At 38.4% G+C, this 27,281-nt stretch overlaps 1 protein-coding gene across 6 annotated transcripts in view; it reads right to left on the bottom strand.

Annotated features, from left to right (window-relative positions):
* Positions 1 to 27,281, bottom strand: part of MAGI2 (membrane associated guanylate kinase, WW and PDZ domain containing 2) — a 1,340,829-nt gene that overhangs the window by 181,864 nt on the left and 1,131,684 nt on the right. For all 6 annotated transcript variants that reach the window (XM_078442525.2, XM_078442526.2, XM_078442524.2 and 3 more), the window contains exon 11: positions 6,181 to 6,212. In XM_078442525.2, the coding sequence (XP_078298651.1) occupies positions 6,181 to 6,212 (32 nt within the window). The remainder of the gene's footprint in view (positions 1 to 6,180; positions 6,213 to 27,281) is intronic.

The following is a 27,281-nucleotide window of genomic DNA, read 5'->3' on the forward strand; positions in this document are numbered from 1 at the left end:
CTTCCATGAAACATTTCAAACTCTGGAATAAGTGTGAGAAAAGATTCTATTTCTCTATATTAAAGTACCATAGACTGTACCAAATACAAGTGGTATCTGACTTTTGAATGCAAGCTTATATAACCTTGTTACCTACTAGCTGGTAATCTTCAGCCAATCACTTAATCTCTCTGAGTCTGTTTTTTTTTTCCCCTCTTATACAATAAAGATAACATGTATCTCAAGATAACTTTCCGTGTCTGTGTGTATAAAATGGTATTGGCCCTGATATATTACACCATTTTTACTGAGACAGAAGAGAATAAAGTAGTCTACATGTATTCTTTTGACACCTATGCATATTCCGATAATCTCCTATACCTGAACATTTGGTCACTTTCCTTACAACTTAAACTAATATTACAACCATCTGGGATTTATGAATTGTTCAAAGTCTTCTGTGAAGCTTCATTTACTGCTGATGTGGCAGTATTCTTCCCCCAAATGCTACTCTGATATTGCTAATACTATAATTTATTAAAGATCTAAAGGACACTTCCCAGTTTACCATGTTTTTTTCACACACGTTACCTTCTTTGGTCTGCACCATGGCCCCCTGAGGTAGGTAAGGCAGAGGCCAATATCCTTTTGTTGAAGAGAAAGCCAGTTAACTGAGATCACCTGTTTGCAATGCTAACTTCACCTTCATTCAATAATCAACGATTCAAACTCAACTTAGACTTTTTTGCTTTGAATAAACCCGCGTTGTGTAAAACTCAGATTAGATTACCCTTTGTCTAAAATTTTGCATTGGGTCAGTGTGTTCTTCAGGCTAAAGGCTAACCTCCTCCAGGGGCAGTAGTGGCTCCTCATGACCTAGTTTCTGCTCTTTGTTCTCAACTCTCTAATGGTCTCTCCTCTCATTCCGTAGGATCCATCAGATTCTCTCCTGCCTCTGAATCTTGCACACTTTCTTAATTTCTCCTTCTACCTGCGAAGTTTAGTCATTTTCTACTTTTTCACCTCCCATCCTCACTTTACCTGGCTACTAGATTCAGATGAGATGTCTCTTCTAGAAAGCCTTTGCTGACCATTCCTGAACTGGTTACATGTCCCTCCTGGATGTTCCCACAGCACCTCTACCTACAAGTTACACCCAAAACTCATGATGCTCAACTATAATGGCAAGTCTACCTATGTCTCCTCAAATAGATCATGATGGGGACAGATCCTACAGGGGACATAGTCTTTCTCATTGTTGTATTACCAACACAAAATAAGTGCTCAGAAAATGTTAATTTAATGAATGAATTAAATCATCAATAAAATATAGTCAGCTGTTCTTTTTTTCCAAATCTGGTTGACTCATAACTGTTCTTTTTTTTTTTTTTTCAAAACACAAACAAACTAGCTTTGATACACACTGTTCTGAACTTGGCAGGATTAAAACTTTCTGTCCCTTACTGCACTGCCCTGCTTTTGTTTCCATACTGGCTACATCTTGGTCAGGGCTCCTACATGAGCTCTGATTTATCAATTATAAATATTTAAAAGTTGGAGGGGATGTGAGGTCCCACATACTGTGCATATCACTGTGACTTGCAAAGTTCCCCGTGACTTGCTCACCTACCTGAGACTATGTCAGGTGTTGAGTGAGTCATCAGACTATGAAAGAAATGGGTCACTGACCTTCCTCTCAAAAAGATTGGTGCTATGGTCTGAATGTTTGTGTTCCCTGCCCCCCAAATTTATATGTCAAAATTCTAACACCCAAGGTGGCACCTTTGGGAGGCAATAAGGGTGGAGCCCTTGTGAATGGGATGAATGCCTTAATAAAGGAGATTCAGAGTCTAGAAGACCCTTCTGTCAGGTGACATAACAGAGAAAATATGGCCGCCTCAGAAGAGGCCTCTCACCAGACACTGAATATGGCAGCAGCTGGATCTTGGGCTTCCAGCCTCCAGAACTCTGGGGAATAAATTGCTATTGTTTATAAGCTATCCAGTCTATGGCACAGCAGTCTGAAGGGACTAAAACATATGGCTTCATTTTAATTTGTTTTCTATATGGGCTACTGACCAAGATTTCATTTAAACAAAATTTCTCTACCTAACGAGACTGGAAAAGCCCTAGTTGAGTTCATTTCCCTAATATTAAACATAATCTCAAGAGCGCAAAGAAGTCCAGCTGCTGTTAGCGACAGACCCTGGGTCAAACCAATTTGTAACTATAATGGGAGTGCTGTTTACATAATAATACATTGAGGGGAATAAGTGGTAAATTTGCTTAGAATTTTAGCTAATATTCTGCTCAGTAGGTCTTTTGGTCCCACTTCATAAAAATCTTTAAATATGTATGCCATTAATTAATTTTATGGTAAAATTCATCTAGGAAGCCATCCTAGGTTTCTTTGTTCATCTATTCTCCATGTCTTTGCTATGATGGGAAGTCTCACATTTGTAGCTAAAGTCATATTCTTTTTTTTTTTTTTTCCAGTTAAAATGACAGGCCATAGGTATCATGTGATGGGATTCTGGCTGTGACTTTCTCCCTTCTGTTTCTGAACATAAGATACTAAATTCTAAAAAGTAAATAAATTAGATATATGGACTGAGTAGCTGTAGAATCCCACTTGTCATCATAGGGCTTCAGCAAATGTCGATTTCTTTCTCCTGCCTTCTACTGAGGGTGAACTGATACTCACATAGGTCTTGTGGTATATGTATCACTTGTGTGAAGTCATGGGAGCAAACATGTTTCAGGTGAAATATTAGTGTTTCTAGAAAACATTTTTAAAACTACAGAACAAATAATGGTTTGGGCACTGCTGGGAAGGTTACTTGGGCAGATTGACAAATTCTACAATTTTTGTAGCACAGAAACAGGGGAATTAGTCAAGAGTCTGGTTTATGCTTAGTAAAGTGTTCACATCTTGCTGTGACATTTATCAATCCTTGAGCCACTCTGTCAGGGTTTCTTAAGAGACTGTAGAGCAGAAAATTACTGTGCCCATGAAATTACTGAAGAAGCAAACTCACAGTCTTTATAGCTCCCCACCCCTGGATTGTTATTTGTTGGCTCTGACGCAAAAGACCATGGAGCAGACCACCCTCCCTGGAATTAGAGGCCACCCCCCTGCTCACTGGGGCTGATGTGCTGGTCTGACAGCATCTTCTGAAGGGTGCACTCTGTTGACTTCTTTCTCAGACAACTTAGTCTCTGGACTTCTGCTTTCTAGCTGGGATGCTCGGCTCATTTGTTCTTCTCAACCTTCTTGAACACCCTAGGTTCTGACCCTGTCCCATTGCCCAGACCCTTGGGCATCACTTGCTCTACCTAGTGTTTTCCTGACCTTGACCTTTCTAGAGTTGTGCTACCTGCCAGGCATTTACCTCTCACAGGCTTCTGGCCTTGTGTAGTCCCAGTGGTGTCCATAGCTAGGCAGGTATTTATAAATATCTCACTAGAGTAAGGAAAATGGAAATGAAGTTGCTTTCAGTATCTGGGAGAAACCTTGTATCTCTGCAGGCCTTGGTAAATGAATGAATCCTCGACTGTTTGAAGGTACAGTCATTGAATTAGCAGTGGACATATAGTCCATGACAGGGCCTCAAATGGTAAAATAGGATAAACTAATCATGATGCAGTTAGTATTTTGATCCCCACTTCTGATCTGGGGTGCACAGTGGGAGTGTGAATAAGGCAGCCTCTCACCTCACATGAGGTAATCTATTTAGAAACTGTTTGCTTCATATAGAAGCTGGTGTAGTCTAAACACCTCCCTTCACTATTTTAGGGCAAGGATGGGATGTGAAGGCATTTGGCTTGATTCTGTCCTTGAAGAATGAACTTGGATCCCTTCCAGATGGAAAGCAGGAGAACTCACTATAATTAGTGTATTACTTGTTACAAAGAAAATGACTATCTCAATGTGGATTAGTTTATAATGTAGAGTCATAGAATAGAAGAGGGTAGGCAAGTGACACAAGACCAGAAGGAGGAGAGATCTCACTCAGAATAACATTTCCTTAATCTGAGTACAGATGGTGTTAATCCTTCTCAGAGGAGAGAGTCTATAAATCCATATACTGTGGGCATATATTTATATATTTGTTTAAAGGAATACCTTAGCAAACTATGTTCATTTTATAGAGTCATTAATTTATTAAGGTTTTATGCATGGAGGGTCTGCTTCTAGGATGACAGTACTTTATATTTTCGAGCTCAATATGTAGAGGCACTGTTTTAAGCACTTTACATGGATTAGCTGATAGACTCTTAACAATAACTATAGGAGTGGGTACTCTTATTGTCCCCATCTTACAGACAGAACTTGAGATACTGATGACTTAAGCGGTTAGTTGAAAGTCACACAGCTAGTAAGGAGAAGAAGCAAAGTTCGAACCCAGGAAGTGTGCCTTCAGAGCCTGCACCCTAAAACGTATATCGCACTGCCTCTCATTATAGTCCTTAGTCTAAAGAACTTCTGGCAGATACATGGAGGACATTAATTCAACAGTCTTATATCCTCACTCAGCCTTGAACCTGGAAGTCCAAGCCTTAGCTTTCGTAGGGATGTATGGACTCAAGATTAATTGTAAATTGAATTCTATAAAATGTTTTTTGGAATTATTGACTATGGATGTCATTACTGTAATGTCAGCAAATGCTGTAATTATGTCAAATGGCATTATTTGTATAAACATGGTACATATAAGGAAATCATTAAATTGCATAATTGTAGCACCATGATGAAGTTTCAAGGTTCCTTGTTAAATTAGATAAAGATGTATCTAGACACAGAGCACAGATTAACTTTGGTGATGAAAGGAAATTATTTAAATTTTGGCCATGATAAAACAAATTTCATTTAAAACATTTTAAAAACACCTCTTTCCAAACCATGTGCATCATGAAATGGTTTGCTAAACCCAGATAGGTCTACTTTCCCCATCTGGTATTTTCTGTGGCCACATGAGCCCAATCCTAAATGAGGACACATCTGGTGAGGATATTTTGCAGCCCTGACACATCAGTTCTTTGTCTCCAGCTCTTGGTTGGCCCATGTCTCTTTGAGAGAAACCTGGAGCTCAGACATATTACAGGGCTTTCCTTTCACATCTTCAAACCATTTTAAGGCATGCTATTTAATGAAACCAATTATTGTACTTGAGAAGTATGCAAAATTATATTAACCTCCATTTCTAAAATGAGAATATCAAGCAGTTAAAGATTCCCTCAATAAAAGAAATAAGAGAAGCATAAATTAATTCAAGAATTCCCTGCTCACTGGCCAGACTTGGGGCCACATTCATCTGAGCTGCTTAATTTGAGATGGAAGAAAAGAAGTAGGTGGGAGACAGGATTCCCCAAGTTTTGTTTCTGAATTTGAATCATCACTTTGCTACAGTTCTGCTCTAGTTGTGGGTTTTAGGCATTCCAGGTAGAGTACTGTATTCTAGCATACCATGAAATGGGATCCCAGAAAACCACCCCAGCTCTTGGGACTTGGGCAGTTACAAGTTCCAATCTAACGGCAAATAAAAAACCTTTCTAATTGTGAAACTGACCTAGCCACACAAAAAGATAATTTAAACTTCCTATGTTGGCATCAAATTTCAGGATGATTCATGAGGCAACTAGGCCCAGAGAGATTAGGTGATGGCGGAGATGACCAGTTTCTGAAGGAGATTCAGAAGTTGAGTGATTGCCAGGTTTGGTAGAACATATATGTCTCTGGAATATTCACACACACACACACATATTTAGCTCTGCATACATTAAAATGTAAATATAAATATATAAATGTATAAATGTATACAGAGCTAAATTTCTTATGTACCAGATTCAATTTGTAGGTCAAGTTTGCATTGTTTCTAAAAATTTCATGTTATAAAGACTATATAGTTATTTCTGACAGGGGAAAAAACAAAAGGTTTCTGCAGTACACCATACTGAATAGTGTTAATGCTCATTTTCTAAGTATATTAAAAAACAGGCAGAAGTGCCTTTACAGGAAAGTAAGACAAGTTATTTTTGTATTTGTGTGACAAGCACAAGACAAAGGGACACATGATTTGTTCTTTTGACATCGCAGAATCTCAGAGGTAAAAGATTTTGAGATCACCCAATTATATCTTATTTAATGGGATTGCATTAATAACTAGAAATAAAGAAAGAAGCATAAGAATTCCAACTTACAGGCTTTGGAGTTTTCCATGGAGAAAAGAAACCTGTAATAAAGAAAACAATATTTGAACTTTGAAAATATAACTTGCTACCACTTACGGGTGGCATGATATTCAAATGATTGCAAGTTACTTTAATTAGTTAATAGCAAACAATAACGATAAAATATGCTGCCTGGTTGTATAGTTTTCTGTAAGGAACCCAAATAATTTCATTGGAATTGTATTAATGATTCCAAGAACATTACTTTTTGGCATCTGAGGATTCTGAGGCACAGAGAAGGTAACTGTATGGGAGTCAGCTGCTTAAAGACCTAATATGGAGTCATCCTTAGGGATTTCTGTGTCCCAGCCACAGCTAGAGAATGGTAGTGGGGTGGGAGGAGGAGGAAGGGAGGAACAGAGAGAATAGAGGCAGAAATTAAAAATTTTAAAAGTAAATAACTTCCCTTAGTATAAAAAATAATTCTTCTTTGTGTACCTTCTTTAGGTGGTGAAAAGGCAATCAACAAGGTTTCATTAGTCCTAAATTTAAAAATAATGTATATACCAGGGCACCTACATGGTTCAATCAGAGCCTGGAACTTGCTTCAGATTCTGTGTCTCCTGCTCTCTGCCCCTCCCCTGATCATGCTCTGTCTCCCTCTCTCTCTCAAAAAGTAAATGAACATTAAAAAAATTAATTAAAAAAATTAACCTATATTATGAATCAAATTCTAGTGTATAAAAGAATAACTCTTTGGGGACTGTTTTCCCATGGAGACCTTCTCTGAGCAGTTATCTATTTATTATGCTAGTGCCAGCCATGATGTGCATGAAGAAACAGTGCAAAATGTTTGTTAGTTGAATGACTCATGTATCAACAAAGCCATGTTTGTTTTTTTTCAATTTATTGAGCAATTTCTATTATCACAAATGGTATGCAGACTGGGCTGTTTCTGTTGTGATCCAAATGACCATTAAGATAATGAAAAGCAGAAGATAGATTACTTTTTTCTTCTATTATTATTTCATTATTATTTTATCATATGGTATCAGTTTTTTTTAAAAGTACTGAAAACAAACTTAAAAATAATGGTGGGAGGTAGGGGCGGCTGACGTATACTGGCCTTAGTAAGCCAAAACATAACAATTTTGCTCATGTTAATGTTAGCTGGTATCTGAAAAATGCCCAATAAAAATGAAATCTTGAAAATAAGCCACATACTGTGTGTTTATCACCTTAAATTTTTTTTAATGTTTATTCATTATTGAGAGATAGAGAGAGACTGAGCATGAGCAGGGGAGGGGCAGAGAGAGGGGGAGACACAGAATCCGAAGCAGCCTCCAGGCTCTGAGCTGTCAGCACATAGCCTGACGCGGGGCTCAAACTCATAGACTGCAAGATCATGACCTGAGCCGAAGTCTGACGCTCAACCGACTGAGCCACCCAGGCCCCTGTTTATCACCTTTAAAACTGGGACTTCATAAGAGACTCTTAAAAAACTGAGAACAAACTGAGGGTTGATGGGGGGTGGGAGGGAGGGGAGGGTGGGTGATGGGTATTGAGGAGGGCACCTTTCGGGATGAGCACTGGGTGTTGTATGGAAACCAATTTGACAATAAACTTCATATATTGAAAAAAAATAAAACTGGGACTTCTATAAAATAGTAATAGTTGAATTGTAACCCATTTATAGGAAATATCTGCAGAAATCCGGACACATAATTATGTAGATGCTTAAGCAATCCAACTCAGGCCTGGCATAAATACTAACTGCACCTCAATGCACGTTGTAAAGAATTGATGTTTCATTTTACGGAAAGAGGGAATGTGTGTGATCTATCATGTTTCTCAGCTTTGCTTGGAACCCAGAGTTAAATTTAATGTTCAAGTTAAGAACCATCCTACCTAAGGAGATTAGTAGAATTAGCTCATCTTCTTACATACCCTATAAGTTCTTATCTATCTTTCCAACTAATGAAGAAAAGTTTGACATGTGGTTTGATTATAACTTAATTATATGGATCTAATCACATCTTTTTCTGGAAGCAGCTGAGAGTGAAAAATTACAGATAAATACATTTATCTCCTTGACTTACTCTGTAAAATGCCAACAAAACTAAATTGACCACTAATTATACAATGAAAAAAATTGTAACCTATTGGCTCATTAACCATTATTTTCAGTGAAGGGTAAAATTTATTTGTTGATTATGGAATTGCCAGCAACAGTTCTTCTGAAAAGATGTCATGTATATGTTCTCACAATGTCAAAACACTTAATTATTTCTTCTACTTTCTTTGTGTCATCACCTTCTTCCTGGAGTACTGTGACAGATTTTGAGTATTTGCTGTTTTACACTTGTTAGGTGCTGGGAGTTGCTTAGACTTTGATACAAATGTATTGAAAATGGTCCCTCTGTTATGGAGCTCTCACCTCCACTTGGGACATTATACTAAAAGATGATTATTCCTCCTAGGGAAAATGGGTAATCACCTGACCTTTCAGCAGTTATGGTGCTGGAGCTAAAATGGCATAAGAGGGACACTGGTCAAGATCAGACAAGGAGAGAAGAAGATTTAATGTGACCACCTTTCTTCAGAGGTAGTTTGGTTTCCCATTCTTTTAAGGCTGTTTCATTTAGTCTGACCTCAGACCACTGGCATGATCCAAGACTTCTTTCTCCTCCTATTATGGCAGTTTCTGGAATATTTCTAATGCTGAGTGCTGCAGAACCTTCAGTCTAAAGCAATAGTTACCTTTTCTGAGACATTGTCAAAAACGAAGTTGCTCCCTATGGAGTAAGTAATTTCAGAGAGTAAGAAATAGTATCAGAAGAGATTTCCCTACATATAAATAACTTTTACAGAAATGCTATAGTTGTGTGGGACAAACTATTATATATTATAAATTACAATATTGTTTTGTAGGATGACCCCTCTTGGGAACCTAGTTTATTCCAATGAATATTTAAATAAAAACACCAAAAACAAAGAAAAAACTTTAATACCCTTATTTCTGCAATTTTTCTTTTTCTGGAATCATTCTCATTGGAGATAGATTACAGAAGGGAGATAGAATTGGTTTGCTGAGGGTATGACTTTTGCGTTTTTCACCAAGCATCTCCATAGGGAAACAGAACAGGGAATCTAGATAACTTTCTGAACCATTTCAGAGCTATGAACCTAGTTCATAGAAAAAGAGCATTTCTTTAAAATAATAATAATAATAATAATAATAATAATAATAATAATATTAGTTTATTTCTGGCCTTTATTTCCCCTACTTTTATAGAAACTGGCATATTATATTCCCTAGTGGGATTAAAGTTTCTTTATAATGACCCATGTTTCTGTACTGATTTATCAGTATGCGTTTGTGTGCACACAAATGCAAACATACTTATTTAATCCTTGCTCTTAAGACAACAAAAGTGTGGGAATGCAAGCTGGTGCAGCCACTCTGGAAAACAATATGGAGGTTCCTCAAAAAACTAAAAATAGAACTACCCTACGACCCAGCAATCGCACTACTAGGCATTTATCCATGGGATACAGGTGTGCTGTTTCGAAGGGACACATGCACCCCCATGTTTATAGCAGTACTATCAACAGTAGCCAAAGTATGGAAAGAGCCCAAATGTCCATCGATGGATGAATGGATAAAGATGTGGTATATATATACAATGGAGTATTACTTGGCAATCAAAAAGAGTGAAATCTTGCCATTTGCAACTACGTGGATGGAACTGGAGGGTATTATGCTAAGTGAAATTAGTCATTCAGAAAGACAAAAAACATATGACTTCACTCATATGAGGACTTTAAGAGACAAAACCGATGAACATAAGGGAAGGGAAACAAAAATAATATAAAAACAGGGAGGGGGACAAAACAGAAGAGATTCATAAATATGGAGAACAAACTGAGGGTTACTGAAGGGGTTGTGGGGGGTGGGCTAAATGGGTAAGGCGCACTAAGGAATCTACTCTGAAATCATTGTTGCGCTATATGCTAACTAATTTGGATGTAAATTTTAAAAAATAAAAAATAAAATTAAAAAAAAAGTCAAACTAATAGAATCAGAGAGTAGAATGGTACTTGACATGGTCTGGAAGTAGGGGGAAATGGAGACATTAATCAAAGTTTCAGTTATACATGATAAATAAATCTTAGAGATCTGTATAGCATAACACCGATAGTTACCAATGCTGTATTATATGCTTAAAAATTTGCTAGTAGGATAGATCTTATGTTTAGTGTTCTTATCAACCAACCAACAAACAAATAAATAAAAGGGCAGGAAGAAACTTTTGGAAGTGATGAATATGCTTATATTCATGGACTATGGTAATGGTTTCATGGATGAACACAATGCCAAACTCATCAAGTTGTATACATTAAACATGTACAACTTTTTCTATGTCAATAATACCTCAATAAACTGGTTTTAAAAAATAAAATGAAATAAAACAAATTAAATTAAATCAAATTAAGTTAAATTTTAAAAAAAGACAACAAAAGTGAAAGAACTTACGGTGCAGTTATAAACTATCTGCAACATGAATAGGGACATAAGAGAGCAAAGGGGAAAATTTAGATGCAGCTAGTAAGAAAATTTAGATGCATTTAATACGAAGCCCAAAATAGAATTATTTTTCTAAAATCTGTCTTTTTTAGAACAGAAATAAAACTAAAATGGATTTTTAATTCTGCACCTAAAAGCACAGTGAGATGGGCAAAGAAACAGAAGCCCAGTGCAAATACCTAGATGAGAAATTCTGGTACTTTAAAATGGAAGAGAGGACAACATTGACTTCATATTGAAATTTAAATTGGTGGCGCCTGGGTGGCTCAGTTGGTTGAATGTCCAGCTTCGGCTCAGGTCATGATCTCATGGTTTGTGGATACAAGCCCTGTGTCGGGCTCTGTGCTGACAGCTCAGAGCGTGGAGCCTGCTTCAGATTCTATCTCTCTCTCTCTCTCTCTCTCTGCCCCTCCCCTGCTCACGCTCTGTCTCTCAAAAATGAATAAATGTGAGAAAAAAAAAGAATTATATAAAAAGAAATTTAAATTGAATTCTACATGTCAACAAATGCAACTGGAATATGTTTGCCAGATAAAATACAATAAGCCCAGTTAAATTTGAATTTCAGATAGAGAATGAATGATTTTGTTTTTAGTATAATATGTCCTGTATGTTGTAGGACATAGTTACAGTAAAAAAAAAATTTTGTTGTGTATCTGAAATTCAATTTAAATGGGACATTTAGGGTCTGAACACCCTAAAAATGGATCATTTTATATAAGTCCACTTATAAACAAAACCGCAGTAGTAACGTGTACTGAAGATAATATCTGTTCAATTAAGTAAAAAAAAGAAAAGAAAAAGAAAAGAGAGAGAAAATAGGTAAGATCTTCTTTTCCTGCACCCGTCCCCCCCCACCAATGTTTTATTGCTTGAAATCTTGCTTTAGAGGAACCTCAGAACATTCCATTGGCTGTGCAGATCATCGGCTTGTGTTGGTTGTTTGACCATCAGCAGCCTCAATGGAAGCTTCCCCTCACGTGATTCAGAACTCTGTGGCCAATGTTCGTGTCACAAAGGACCATTTTCAAATTGTTCGATGACTGGTTAGCAACACTGCCTTGTCCCAAGTGGTATGTTCCACAAAATGGCTCTTTTCAAAACCTACTTCAGACATATGATATACAGAATGAAAGCCTATCAATATATTTACAGTAGGTCTGAAGGGAGAGCCCCTTTCTTGTGTGTGTTTGTGAGTTGTTTGTTAAGATTTTTTATTATTTATTTTCACACGGCAACAAGATGATGAACTTTTAAAAATCATCTCAATTTGAATAAGAGATCAAAATACAATGAAGAACAACAGATCAGAGAGTCTCAGCATGATATCTTCAATTTGGAATAATGCCAAGGCAATTTTTCCAGATTTCTAGAAATTTCCTGAAACAGAACTAAATCTTTCAATATATCTTTATACTCCATTTGATATACTGAACTCCCATTTGCAAAATATGAAATGGATTCTTCTTCAACTGAAGTACATATGACTCTGGTTTTGAAGATTATCATTACAGTCTCATGTATTTTATAGGGGATTCTGCAGATGATAGAGATGTAGGGGGAACGTTTTATATTTTTGCTTTAAGCGATAGAAAAGAAGTAGGAACCACTTTGAATTAAAAACCTGCTTCGCTGCAGATGTCCATGCCCTGGTTTATTAAAAGTTGTGTTCTGTTTTGCTTAAAAAAGAAGGAAAATACAACAATGTGAATGTCCTTGGCACTACTGAACTTGTACACTTAAATATGACTAACATGGCAAATATTATGTTATGTATATTTCATCCTAATTTTTTAAAAATGAAAAATAAGGCAATAAAAGACGAAAAAGAAGAAAGGCAGAACAAAAGTATGTGCGTATTGCATTAGTGTGAGAGAGAATGAAAGAGTAAGGAAGAGAATTTCTTTTTCAGTTTCTGTGGTGTCCTGCTGGAGTACAGGAAGCTCATCTGGACACCCACACAAATCCTTCCACCTCTAAAGTTATCTTTTCTCCTAAAAGATTATAGGCAATAAAGGAAGCTCATGTTCTTACTACATTGCTGAAAATATTTCAGGGACTGTTAGAAAGTCTTCCAATTGAGGAAATCATTTTTTTGAAGTTTCCTAAAGGGGTAAGAAGCCCCAGGGACTTTAGAATCTCCAGTTAGGGCTAATTTGAGGGAGAAAAATACCACTAATAAAGTTAATCTTTAATTTAAAGATCCTCCCATTATCCCACAGCCTGGCAAATTTCCCATCAAAAATTCAGCCTTTGGTAAATGTAAGCCAGCAGGGTAATGAGCTAATTTCCATTAAAACTAGTTCAATGTTAGTCACTTTTTTTCCCCGGCTTTTGACTGATTCACATCTGTCTTATTAAAATTCATTAAATGGGTTAAACCCTGCAGTTCCTTTAGATAATTTGTTTAAGCTATCTGAAGTCAGAAAAGGGCATTTTTTTTTAAATGAAAGTGTCCTGGGCCAAAAAACCAACCTTTCCATTACACAAACATGGAAGATACACTGCTGGTGGTGGTACCCAAACCTCATGTCACCAAGTTTCAATCAAGCACGGGATATAATTTACAAAGAAAAATTCAAGTTGGTCGCCATCTTTGGCCAGAATCTGTTCTTATGTGGTAAGCTGAAGCTTTCTCTGCAATGCTTTAAAAATGATCCTTTCTGCATCTTCTAAATAAAAGTGTTTTTCTTATAAACACTATAAAGCTGTTTTTCAAACAGCATTTTCCCCCTGGCTTTGTTCCTTGTGGAGAGTGCAGTCTGACCATTTAAAGTAATCCCAGTGAGCATCTAGAAAGGATAAGCCTGCACATGTTGTCTTCTGATAAACTCAGCTACATAAAGGATGTGTTCAAAATAAAGCAGGCCAGGTGAATAGCCTTGAACAGGAATAAAGGAATGCACAGGAAGAGGAAGAAGTGTGTCAGGGAGGCTAAAACTCAGAGTGAGGTGAAGCTTGCAGAAAATATGAACCACTACAAAGGGTTTTTCTTTATGTTCTGAACAGGACCAAGAGCAATGAAGAGATAAAATGCTCTGTATGTTTATAGCATGCTGTAAACAACTGGCAGAGAAAATGTGGAAGGATATCAATACTTGCAATAGAAAATTTCAATTCTGAGAGTAATATTTTTTTTAAATGATGCATGAATAGCATCCAAAATCTTTTTTTTTTTTTTTTTTTTTTAGAAACCCATCTAGGAACATCTTTTAGTAATTTAAGGAAGATTAAATGTCTGTTTCACTTCACATCAACATTAAATATTTATTGAGTTGTGGGTGTCTCACAAGCACCATAAATTCAACATGGTGATCATGGAAACCTTGATCTTTTTTCCCCAAATCTTCACTTCTGTGTTCCTCATTTTGGTAAATTTCACTCACCCTTCCAAGTTTCAAAGACAGGAACCTGAAAGTCATTCTTAATGTCTCCTTTTCCATCACTTCCTTATCATCAAATTCTATTTTTACCTCCAAAATCTATTTCAGATGCACTTTTTTCCATCTCCACAGCCACCACTGTAATCTACACCCACCATCATCTACTGTCTGAATCAAAACAACAGCAAATTTACTGATGCCACATAATCTGGTTATGCTTAAAATCCTACAATGGATTCCCACTGAATTTAGGATAAAACGCAAAACCTGTCAATTGGTCCATTCTTACCCCAGAGGCCTCCTAGGAGGCTGAATTTCCTTGAGTAAGCCAGACTTCTCTAACCACAGGGGCTTTGCACAGGCTCCTTCATTTGCCCACCCTTTCTCATTCTCCACACAGCTATCTCTAAGTCTTTCTTTCTGTGTCAGCTTAAACAACACCTCCCCAGGGAAGATGTCCCTGACGTTTCATTTGAAATCAAAGTTCTGTATTATAATTTTTCATTGCATCCTGCAGTTTTCCTTTATGCGGCACTCATCACCATTTGCAATTGTAGTTATGAAATTGTATTCACGTAATTATATTTGTGAAATTATTAGTTTCATGCCCATATCCCCAATGCAAATATAAATTCCATCAGAGATAGTATCTATTTTGTTCACAATGTATTCCTAGCACTTTACACAATGCCTGACGCATAGTAGATACTTGAATAGACACATTTGAATGAATTGAAAATGGTAGTGAAGGGTGGGTGAGGAGGGCAGAAAGGAAGAGACAGAATTATAAGATGCTCAGGAAAACTGATGAGACATGGTGATCAGCAGGGGTAGAGGATGACATAAAGGAGAAGATGAAACCTATTGTGACCTGTAGCTGGGGAACCTGGATAGATGATAGTGTCATTAGCTAAAGTAAGAAATACAGGAAAAGAAGCTTCTGTGAGTGGAATATAGTGAAATGAGTTTGGGTGAAATGAGTTTGAAGTGCCTTTGTGAGCTTGGGTTCAGGTGAAGGAGTCGTGAGTAGTGAGCCCTATTGTCTGGTGATTAGTAGAAGACTCAGGATTAGAAATATAATGTGTCAGGGGGCTCAGTTGGTTGAGCATCTTATTCTTAATTTGGGCTCAGGTGATGATTTCATGGTTAGTGAGTTCCAGCACCACCTTGGGCTCTGCACTATGAGCACAGAAATTCTCTGTGCTGCTTGGGATTCTCTCTGTCTCCCTCTCTCTCTGCCCCTTCCCTGCTCGTGCTCTCTCTCTCTCTCTCTCTCTCTCTCTCTCTAAATAAATAAATAAATAAATAACCTTAAAAAAAAGAAAGATGATGTGCCAGGTTAAACTAAAAATACTGTGCAGCATGAATGAAAACTCCTTACGGTGTCCAGAAGAATGAATGATGTATCTGAGAAGTAACAGAGAGCCAAGTAAAGAGAAAGTTTCAAGAAGTAATACATGGAAATACTCATATAACAAGGTTTTAAGTGGATTCTCAAACAGGAAGTTCACCGATGACCTCTGTGAAAGCAGTTTAATTGCTACCAGAGGGGCAGAAATCAGATTTCAGAGGGTTTGAATGAATGAGAAGTGAGGAACTGGAGCTGAGAAATGACTATGGGGTTGAAGGGACAATGTCATACGGCCCCACCCCCACCCTATCGAGGAAAGATTTGGGAAAAGCATGCTTACGTTTAAATGAGAAGGTATCTAAAAATAAATAAATAAATAAATAAATAAATAAATAAATAAGAAGGTATCTGAACAGAGAGAGTCTAAAGACTCAAAACAAAAGGGGATAATTGGTGAAAGTATTTCATGAGGAGAGAGGATAGGATCTAGAGCACAAAAGGATAAATTAACTTTAACTGAGAGAGAAGGAGCATCCAAGTCCTCATCAAAAGGCTCGAGCAGATTGTGTGTGCCCTGTGTGTGAGTGAGTGAGTGTGTGTGTGTATGTGTGTGTGTGAAATTCCTCCAGGGTCTGCCCTTTGGGCAGGGGAAGGCACTGGATGAGAGAGATTACTCGCAGTGGCTGAAAGTGGCAAAATCCATGGAGGTTTTTAGGGGTGCTGGTTAAGCAGGGAGACTGGAGGAGAGAACACAAATAACCTGTGTCAAAATGTTTGATTCAGGGGATGAGGCAAAGACAGAAACAGAAAAACAATTCCTGGAAGCAGTGTAGCAGAGAAGTTATGCACACAGAATATGAGATAACACCGACTGGGTTGCCACTGACTGCTCCATCTTTTACTGTAATGTGGTCTCCTATGTACATGGGAGACCATCTACTACGAGGATTGACTCCTGGGCTCTGAGTGAGACCCACCTGGATCCACTCATTTTTTGCTTAGTGGCTCACACTGGGGTGACCGTGAGCACTCCTCTAATCTCTTTAAGGTTCAGATTCCTTATATGTAACAAAGTAAAGAAAATAATAGGAATTATTTTAGGGAGAACTCAATAATGCATTTTACATGTTATCAGTACAAAGCGGTGCACAGTTCCATTTAGTGCTTTTGATGCATTTAAAATTATTTTTCAACAAAATAGAGGTCTGCTCTTCTAAAAAGTGCTCAACAATTTATTGTCACAACAGATGCATATTATTTTCTTAGTTATTTTAGGCTTTTGCTCTTTTAAGCTTCCTTTTAAGTTCTTTTAAGCTGCCTTTTGCTATGTGGAATATGGCTTGCTTTGATTTGCTTTAAAGACATTTTTTACTTTAAACAAAGCAAATTGTTGTTTTCATCCCATTAGTTTTCCATCAAGTTTCTACTGGTTCTAGCTGGAGGAGTAAGGTAGTCCACATTAAACTCACTCAACAGTCCTTGTGCTCTAGTATAAACTATACCCTCAGTTTGTGATGATTATTATATTATATTATATTATATTATATTATATATCATATCATATCATATCATATCATATCATATCATATCATATCATATCACATTATTTTTCCCTTATCAATTGTTTCTAACTTTGCATTTTCCTATAACTATTTATATAATGGTTACTTAGGCTTAACCAATAAACCAGTTTTAATGCTTACTACAATTCATTTTGTTCCACTATTTCTGCATTTGTGGATTCTGAATTTCAGTCCTCTGTTAGTAGATGTCCTTAAATTTCTCAGAAACAGTACGTTTGATGCCATAGTTAGAGTAATGGTCTTTTAAACAGGTCTACACCCTAATCCTTCAAACCTGTGTATCTGTTCCTTTACATGGCAATAAAGATTTTGTACATGTGATTAAGGTGAAGGACCTTGAGACTGGGAGAGTATCTTGGATTATCAGGGTGGGCCCAATCCTATCACATAAGACCTTAAAAATGGAGAAATGTCCTGGCTGCAGGTGGTGAGAGATGGTGGGGTAAGGAGGACTCAACTTGACTTTGGCTTTGAAGATGGGAAAAGGGCCACAGGTTGTGGAATACATGAGGCCTTTAGAAACTGGAAAAGACAACGAAATGGGTTTTCCCCTACAGACTCCAGAAAAGAACACCACCGTGCTGACATGCTGATTTTAGCCCAGTGAGACCCACATTGGATTTCTGAGCTATAGTGCTATCAGATAGTCTGTGTTGTTTAAGCTATGAAGTTTGTACTAATTTTTTGTGGCAGCAATAGAAAACCTAAATATGTGGTATCTTTTCTAAGCATATGAATTCTAGTTTCATTAATGAATTCTTATATCACAATTTCTATCTTTCAAACTCTATCAGATTTTTTTCTGTTGTTCTCTGACATTTAGTAATGCCGAGGACAAGCCTGGATCCACTCAGTTTTTGTTTATTTGCAAGTAATCTTTCATTTTCTTATACGAATAATTGCATAATATTTTCTTTATTATTTTAAATTATTCATAAATTACTAGAATATGTTTAGGTGTAAGTTTGTTTTAATTATTTCCAGCATATAGTGAGTGCATTTGCTTCAGGTTTTCTCTTAAGTCTTTCTACTCAAGATCTGATAACTGGGGACTGGATAGAAATGCAGACTCTCAGACCCCAGACCACTGAATCAGATCTGTAATTTAACAAGATTCCCACTTGATTCATATGCACATGTGAGAAGTACTGCTCAGAGGATATTCTATGAGTAGATTTGATCTTGACTTCTTCATTTTTTCAGTTTCTCTTTAACTTGTCAGTTAACATGTATTAAAAGGTCATGACAAACAACAACAAAACAAAACAAAACAAAAAGACAAAAAAAGTAGGTCATAGGGTGGCTGAGTGTCCAACTTCTGCTCAGGTCATGATCTCACAGCTCGTGACTTCGAGTCTGGTGTTGGGGTCTGCTTCGGATTCTGTCTCTCTCTCTCTCTCTCTGCCCCTCCTTTGCTTGTGCTCTGTCTGTCTGTCTTTCTCAAAAATAAATAAACATTAAAATAGAATTAGGTCATGCCCCTCCTTTTCTTCCAAGGGGTTATAATCAAAGCTCATGGTTCACACTTCATTTCCTTTCCCCCTCTTCTGGTAAGTCTGACAAAGTTAGACTTGACCTTGTAACTGAGACTCCATGTCAACAGCAGCATGACTGGTAGCAGAGTGTTGTGCATGTGGCTGTTGAGATGGAACAAAGCTTGACATCTCCTCTGTAACTGGAGAGTTCTTCATGTTAGTCTCTACATCACTACTTTCTTGTTTCACCTTTTACCTTTAACTAACTCTAATGAACATTTTAATTTTCAGAGGTAATCCTAAGCCCTGAGATGCATTTATGACAGCCTTTTCACTTGGTCAAGCATCACTCTGCCTGTTTTTTACATTTGAGCTTACTCTGCCCATTTCTGTTAATTTTAAATGTTATATCTACTAGCATCTGAGGATTCCAAGCATGTTCTCTTTCAGTTTCTTCTGTTTTCTGCAGTAATTCTGTTCAATGTCCAGCTGTTCCTCCTAATCTTTATGGCTAATTATAATGATATCATATATCTCCATGCTGACCTTTAGAACTTCTGTTCATTTAAAAAGGAAAGATTTGGGGCACCTGGGTGGCTCAGTTGGTTAAGCATCTGACTTCAGCTCAGGTCATGATCTCTCGGTTTGTGGGTTCGAACCCTGCATTGGGCTCTGTGCTGATGGCTCAGAACCTGGAGCCTGCTTCAGATTGTGTCTCCCTCTCTCTCTGCCCCTCCCCAACTAGCACTCTTTCTGTCTCTCTCAAAAAATAAAATAAAAAACGTTAAAAAAAGTAAATAAAAAGGGAAGATTTATCCAGATTGAGGCTCATGAACTCCACTGTTGCCCACTTAAGTGACTGTATGAAATTGCATCCACTTTGGATTTCATATGGCCGTGAACATGTGCACAGCTTGCAGCCAGATTTCCATCAGGAACTTGTTCTATAACTCTGCTGGACTGTGGGGAGACAATCTCTCAACATGGCTTCCTAATTTTGTTTGCTTGTTTTGGGGAGAAACGTTTCTGTTGTAAAAAATTTGAGATGGTCTCTATCCACTACCCTAAGGCCTCTTATAGCTCTGTCTCCATCCATGATGCTTGATGTAATAGTGCCACATGCCCCAGGCAGCGATTGGTCACCATCCTCTTTCTTCTACTTTCTGTTATGCTGTGCTTTGGGATTTGAGATTTAAGAGTTGGTTAAAAAAGAGTAGTAGGAGAAAGAGAGCGACTGATTACTCAGTGGCAAGGAGGTTTAAACACAACACTTACTGCCCTATAAAGCAAAACCTAAACAGTCTTATCATTGCTAGAATCTGTGAATCCTGACATTCTCTATGTCTTTTTTGTGCTTTATTGGGATGTTGGGAGAAACATACAGGAGATTCTTTGGCCTGATGTCATTTCCTTCCTTCCTTCCTTCCTTCCTTTCCATTTTATTTATTTATTTTCATTAAAATTTTTTTAATGTTTATTCATTTTTGAGAGACAGAGTGTGAGTGGGGGAGGGGCAGAAAGAGAGGGAGACAGAATCTGAGCTGAGCTCTGAGCTGTCAGCCCAGAGCCTGACACAGGGCTCGAGCTCACAAACCGTGAGATCGTGACCTGAGCTGAAGTCGGACACTTAACTGACTGAGCCACCTGGGCACCCCTATTTATTTTAATTTTAAACAGAACTTCTTAGTAGCATAGTCTGTTAATGTAAAGAACATTTTTAAGTCTTGTTTATATGTTATATATACATCATATGCACATTATTTATAAACTAAGGTCTGATATATAGGCAGAATTGACATTTGCTTTTTTCCTGTTTTGACTAACTTAACCAGTTAAATAAAGCTTGAAATAGATCTTCATTTAAGTTTCTGGCATCCCTGATTAGCATCACTTAGGCATGGCTGGTAGAGATTCAGTACAAATAGCATCATAGGATTGTCCCTAGAATGCATTTTTCAATCAAAATCACAAAACAGAAATAAAAATAAATTTGGTTTGTGGTGGGAATTCTTGGTACTATTGAGTTTCTTTCTCATATCCCCCTTTCTTATCCCCTAAGTTTTCCTGTGGGACTTCCCACAGAGAAAGGAAAGATGATTCTAACAGGTCTGCTGTGGAGTAGAAGGTCATAGCTCATATCACAGTACAGGGTCATCAGGAGGAACTTCACTGACCGCAGTTTGTGAATAAAAGTTTTGCGAAACATGAGGACAAAAGATGCTGTTTTAGTTTGGGTTCTCCCAAAAGCAGACCCTGAGATGGTGACTTGAGTGATCTAGGAAGCACGAACGAGGAAAGTGAATCAGGGAAGTGAAACACACTAATGAGCAGGAATTCACTGTGAGCATCTGGGACTTAGTTCCTCTATGGATCTTCTCAGAAACCTTAGGGAACACACATCAGAACCTTCCTGCTGTGGAATGAGGAGGCCTGGACATTTTCCCCCTCACTCTCCCTTCCCTTCTGGAGGATAAGGGTTGCTCCTCACTGTGTCTTTCTCTCCAGAGTTCTAATTCTCCCACATTTTTGGGTTGTCCCTGCTTAAGGCTGAGGAAGCCTCTGCAGTGCCAGAGGAAGTTCTTCAAGAATAAGAGACCCCAGTGTTTGAGGCAGGACCCTGTCAGTTTGCTGGAAACGCCCACAGCTGCCTGTGCTCAGGTGAGTGGAGAAGATACGAAGTTGCAGACATTGTTGACAAAAACAGGCAAACCCTATCTGTGGTGGGCAAAAAACCTAAGTAAGTATGCACTCACAGTGATTATTTTGGGGCATGAAGGATTTACGTGGTGTTAAAGTGGAGATGGCAAATGAGTTTCATCTGTCATGCCAGCTTTGATCAACTGGCTGCCTAGAGTGTTATGTTGAGGAGGGATCTCAAAAGGCTCAGTAGGAAATGGCATCTCTATCATTTAGCATCCCGGACATGGAAACGGAAGGACAGAAGGGTGGCATGTGGGCCATGTATCTGCCACCCTGCTTTGAAGTGGAGACGATTTTTTTATGAATATAAGTGCTCAGTGAGACATCTTTAGTGAAATACAATAAATTCTTCCACAGATTTGACCTTTCAAAATGCACAGCATGTGGAGTATCTTTGGTTAATGGGAGAATTCTCCAATTAATGTTACGAATGAGACAGGGATAAACTTCAAAGGCACAGCAGTTACAATAGGTATTAGCTTTGTCATTTTGCTACATGTTTCAAGTAAACATGCTAATTTATTTTCTCACAGGTATATAAAAAATGAAATGGGGTCATGGTATTAATGGAAAATATAAAAGGGATCAAAGGCAGACAGTGTTCAGTAGTGTCAGTGCCTAGTCATAGCATCAATGTTGAGACAAATGTAATTCATTTTGGTGATGGGGAGGTGGTCAGAACATTTAAGTTCTACTCTCTTAGCAAATTTGAATGATACCATACAGTGCTAACAACTATGAATATGTTAATTAACTAGATGGCAGGGATCCTTTCACTGTGTGTATCAAATCACAATGTAAATTTTTATTTGTCAATTTTACTTCAATAACACTGAAAAAAAAAGGCCTTGGAGGAAGAAAATAGTCATTAAATTCAAGTGGGGGAGAAAGTAATTCATCCGTCATAATGTCTTAATGAGGAAAATATTGCCATTTACCCTGGGATATGATTTTAACTGCTGAGTCCAAGAATAAGTACAATAGCAAATCCCAATAACTTGTACCATTGCAGTTCAAATTGATTTCAAGTCTTGTGGTTATTACTTCCTAAATATTCCTCCATATTCTCATCTCCAGTGATGCATCTGAGTCCAAACCAGCATCAGGCTCTGCCTGAACCATTACAGCCAATCAATCTTCTTCCATCTGTTCTTCACACTGTAGTCACAGTGATCTTTCCAGAGCATAAATCTGATCACGCTGCTCCTCTACTTAAATCCCTGTAATCAGCTTCCCACTGCTTATAAGAACAGAGTGAAAATCCTTTAGAGAACCTTAATCTGTTCCCCATCCATCTTTCTAGCCTCATCTTTCTCTGGAGGCCCACCTGCTTTGCTTTCTCTACTCCAGGGTCAGGAACCCTCTTTCCCTCCTTCAGACCCCTCAGGCTCTGTCTCACCATGAGGCCTTGGAATCTGCTTCCCCACCTGCATCACCACGCTAACTCCTGTCTACTGTTTAGATCTTGGTTCCAGGGTCATTTCTGCAGGGAAGTCTTTCTGGACCTTTCTGAGCCAAATCCCATGAACCTCTCCTCAACACTCCTTCCCATTTCCACAGCCGAGACCACTTATTCGTAAAGGTACAAATCCTTGTGATTAATTTTTCTCTTGTCATGAGTCTAAAATGTTCCCAGATGGCAGGGGTCATATCTGTATATGTGTTCATTATTGATTCTCTAGCTCCTAGAACTGTACCTAGCATATAGCAAGTGCTCCCTAAGTATTTGTTGAATGAATAAAAGAAAGGTCAAAATGTATTTTTACCCATACTCAAAATTTTAATTTCTCTCTGAGGAAAATCTCACATTTATTTAGCAGTTTATCATTTAAATGGCAGTTTTGGGCATATTGTTATATATTCCTTGTGAAATTCCTGCGAAGGAGGTGGGGAAGGAGTGATTACACACGTCTTAACAGAAGAAACCAAGTTTCTGATGGTGTCCCGCCTACAGGCATGCAAGAAGGAGGTGGCAGAACCAGGACTCAGCCTACATCCTCTCTGGCTCCCAGTCTAAAATTCCTTTCCCACAAACAGTCTGTCATAGCAGGATGACAGGTTATTATGCAATTAGCAGACTCGTTAATTGCTATGATCTTGTCCTAAGATCTTTCAGAATCTTGCAGTATCAACTTCGGTATTGCTTGTTGGTTTTACATTCTGTGGAACAGAAATGGCTAGCAGCAGTGACCACCTGGTGGCCCATGACACTGGGGGCTGTAGCAGCAGAAGATGAGTCACTAGGTGCATCATGATCTATTATGTATTTTTCTGCTCCTTAGAGACACCCCTGGAAGGCACATTATCTCAAGGTGCTATTCTACTTAGGAAAGCAAGTTAACTCTTAGAGAACCTGCGAAGTCTCACATGAGCAGAACTGGATCACTGGAAAAGCAGTGCAGACATAGACATGGACGGCTGAAGGATCCAGATGCGCTGGGCAGAAAACAAAGCCCTCCACAACTCAAAAGTTCTTCCAAAATGTCATTGTATTGCCTTGTTTCATAGGCAACAGAATGAAGGGAAGTCTCCTGAGCTGTCAGCAATATGCCACGGTTGGGCCCTGACACAACACGATCAGAAACCTTCTAGCCACCCGATTTCACTTTACAGATACAGACACAGTGTTGTCTCAGCAAATCGTCACAGAGCTGATGACTTAACCCCTAGATGTGCAGGAGCATCAGAAGTGATGTGACCCTTTGGGAGAAGAGGGTAAAATCAGCTCCTACACTCTCCTCCTACTGGTTGACCTCTAAGCTAAATAAAACCTTGTTTTAATCTTAAAATTAGTGAAGGCATGGATCACGTTTTTCACTGGCAGAACTATCTTTACTGTTAACAATGAACGCTTAGTCCACAATACATACTTTTCAGTGAAATTAAATTCCACTAAGTTGTAGCTTATTTTTGACTGATTTCCCATTATCTTTAAGTCCCTTAAAAGAAACCCATTAAAACGGCTTTTAGACTTCTAATGACCTCACTGACTTTCTAAAGATAAGCAGGGCTTGAAAAAGTGTCAGCCACCTTCTGTCACAGCACATGACAAAGTGTGTCTTATGTCGCCTAGACTGGCCTGGAACTCTCCGGATCTGTTTGCTTTCTGAAGCCACATTAGTGCTGAGGGGCTCATTCTCACCTTGGACTGTACACATAGCCTCAGTTGGGGATTAGGCAGGCTGCATCTAGGTTTTTTCCGAATGGAATTAATCAGTGAAAAACCAAACTTTATGGTAAGAGGTAGCAGATTACAGCCCAACAGGTGTGTCCCCACAAATGGCATCCTGCTCAGACCGAAACTGGTACTTCATCACAGTTGATATTTCATGCCTCCTCTGTCCTCATCTGCTCCCACATGAAGGGGAACTGGAACGTTACCTTCCTTCTGTATGGATGAAGGTCAAACTGTGACTCTAGCCACTGTTCCTGCTGACAGGCTGCTCTGACTAATGATGACTAATGTTTTATGGAGAAGCATGGAGAAACTGCTGCATCTACCTTTTTAATGAGATCAGGGTGCACTCCTAAGTCCTTATTTTCTCACTTTACTCTTGTTCCCTTGGGGTCTCCTTCGCTCTCTGGCTTTAGTTTCTGTCTGTGTGAGAATAATTTGTAGTGTTGTCTTTCTAATTTTGACCTCTGCTATTTACACTACTCAGCCCTGCCTGCCCTTCACTTCTCACGTACCTCTTCACTCACTTGTTCATTTATTTTTTTCATCGTTAAACAAATATTACCAAATGACTACTTCAGGCCCAGCAGTCTATCTGGACAGCTTAGCTTACTCGCTAAGACAAAGGTATTGCTTGGTTTTGCTGAATCAGCGACACCTGCTTCCTCTGTCCTCACCCCCTTTCCTCCTCTCACTGACACCCTCTCTGGGATGAGCTGGTTTATCCCCAGGGCTTCTCCTGTTGATTAAGACTTCTAAACCTGCTTCTAAATCACCCCATTCCTCCTGAGGTGGAGACTGAGTATCCGTCTGTATGCTGACTGTTACACAGGGCTCATGTCCAATAATGAATGCAGTCTCCTTCTCCTCCAGGTTGCTCCACCTTCAACAGACCCTGAGTCTATAAATGGTACCAGCAACTACCCAGTCCTCTAAGCTGAAACCTGGGGCTCCTTGCGACTTTGTCCACTCCACCACTCCACATTCCTTCAGGCCTGTACGTTCTGCTTCCTGGGTATCTCTTGTACCGACATCTCCTCTGTCCTCACGGGACCTTCAGAACTCCAGAACTTCATAACTTCTTGTCTACATTGTTATAAATAACCTCCAACTAACTAGTCACTCCTTTCCTCTATTCTTGCCCTCTGTGACCATTTTTCCTATCCATGCTAGAGTAGTCTTTTTTAAGGCATAAGTTTGAGCACATTACTTCTCTTTTCTTCTACACTCGTGTCCCATTTGCTGCAGAATGAAGTCTAAACCCTTAGCATGCAAGCTGCTCCATGAGCTGGCTTTTGGCATGTGCAACCTCATTGATCATGGAGTCTCACCTCACATCCCTTGCTCCATCTGTCCTACTGCACTCCTAGATCTCAGAATACCAGGATGTTTAACAACTCTATCTTTGCTCTGTTTCTATCAGGAATTCCCTCCTCACCCTGTCTTCCTGGCAACAGATGACTTCTTTTGAGCTCTTGGCCCACTTCCTCTGTGAAATGGTCTCACTACTCTCTCTTTCAGCTAGAATTGACCAGTCTAATCTCTGTGTCCCCAGTGGCATCCTGGCTGCACCCATATCACAGCACCTGGAATACATCAGGGCACTGTTTGTTTTTTTTTAATTCAAAGATTATAAAATTGGTTTATTATAAAAGCAATTCAAGAATACCCTTTTAAAATCTTATACAAAAGCTACCTAATACAACCAAGAAACAGTTAAACACTTTCACTTTAGGAATAAAGACATAAAACAAGAAAGACCACATCAAGGCTGTGATTCAAACTCAGAAGGAGAAAGGTTTCTTAGGTCTCCTTCAGGTCAGAATGGAGGATATGATAAGATCTGATACATGTGTTTATCGTGTGCCACAGTCTAGACTGTGCTGACTAGAATATAAGTCTGTTGTTTTTTTTTTTTTTAATTTTTAATGTTTATTTTTGAGAGGAACAGAGTGTGAGCAGGGTAGGGGCAGAGAGAGAGAGGGAGACACAGAACGGAAGCAGGCTCCAGGCTCTGAGCTGTCAGCACAGAGCCCAATGTGGGGCTTGAACTCACAAGCTGTGAGATCATGACCTGAGCCAAAGCTGGATGCTCAACCAACTATCTCACCCAGGTGCTCCAAGAATATAAGTCTCTTGAAGGCAGGGATACTATTGTATTCATCTTTGCATCCCCAGTGCCTACAAAACCAGTACATATTTAATGGATACTTTCAAGCATTTAATGAATATTTGCCAAATGAATATTTATTTTTTATAAAAAAAGGATTCTATAGTTTGGCAAGTTGTCTCTTTTTAAAATTATTTAAAAATAAATTTTAGTTATTAAAATTTTAAACAACTGTTATTGTTAGTTATAATTAGTTATTCTTAATTAAAATATTTTGTATATTTTGTTATTTTATTGTTAATGGCTCATGTCATCCATTTTCCTTCAATGGAAGATCAGAACAAGGGAAAGTGAGATTATATTTCAAAATGAGACATATATTAACTTAAACAACTTGACTATAAGACTGTAAAAGAATAGAATTGCAGAATTTTAGAACTAGAATGGACTGAAGCAAACATTTTCTCTAACCCTTTCATTTTACAGATGTACCATGAGGTCACATGATAATTAATGGCAGAACTGGGATAGAGAAGTAGCTTTTATTGAGCTTTGATTATGTGCCAGGCACTGCAGTGGGTCACATATAGATTTTTACCCCGTGGTCTCAGCAGATAGACACAGCTGCCAAGGTTATGACCCATATACTGTATTTGGCCCTCCTACCTCTCTAGTGCTACCATACCTGTGCTGAAAATGCACATTTCTTTCTTGGGTCATTCTGACATGGTGCTATGTTGCTTCTCTGATCTTGAGCATCTCCTGA

The sequence above is a fragment of the Panthera onca genome, chromosome A2 (assembly GCF_046562875.1).
Source record: "Panthera onca isolate mPanOnc1 chromosome A2, mPanOnc1 haplotype 2, whole genome shotgun sequence".
Taxonomy (NCBI): domain Eukaryota; kingdom Metazoa; phylum Chordata; class Mammalia; order Carnivora; family Felidae; genus Panthera; species Panthera onca.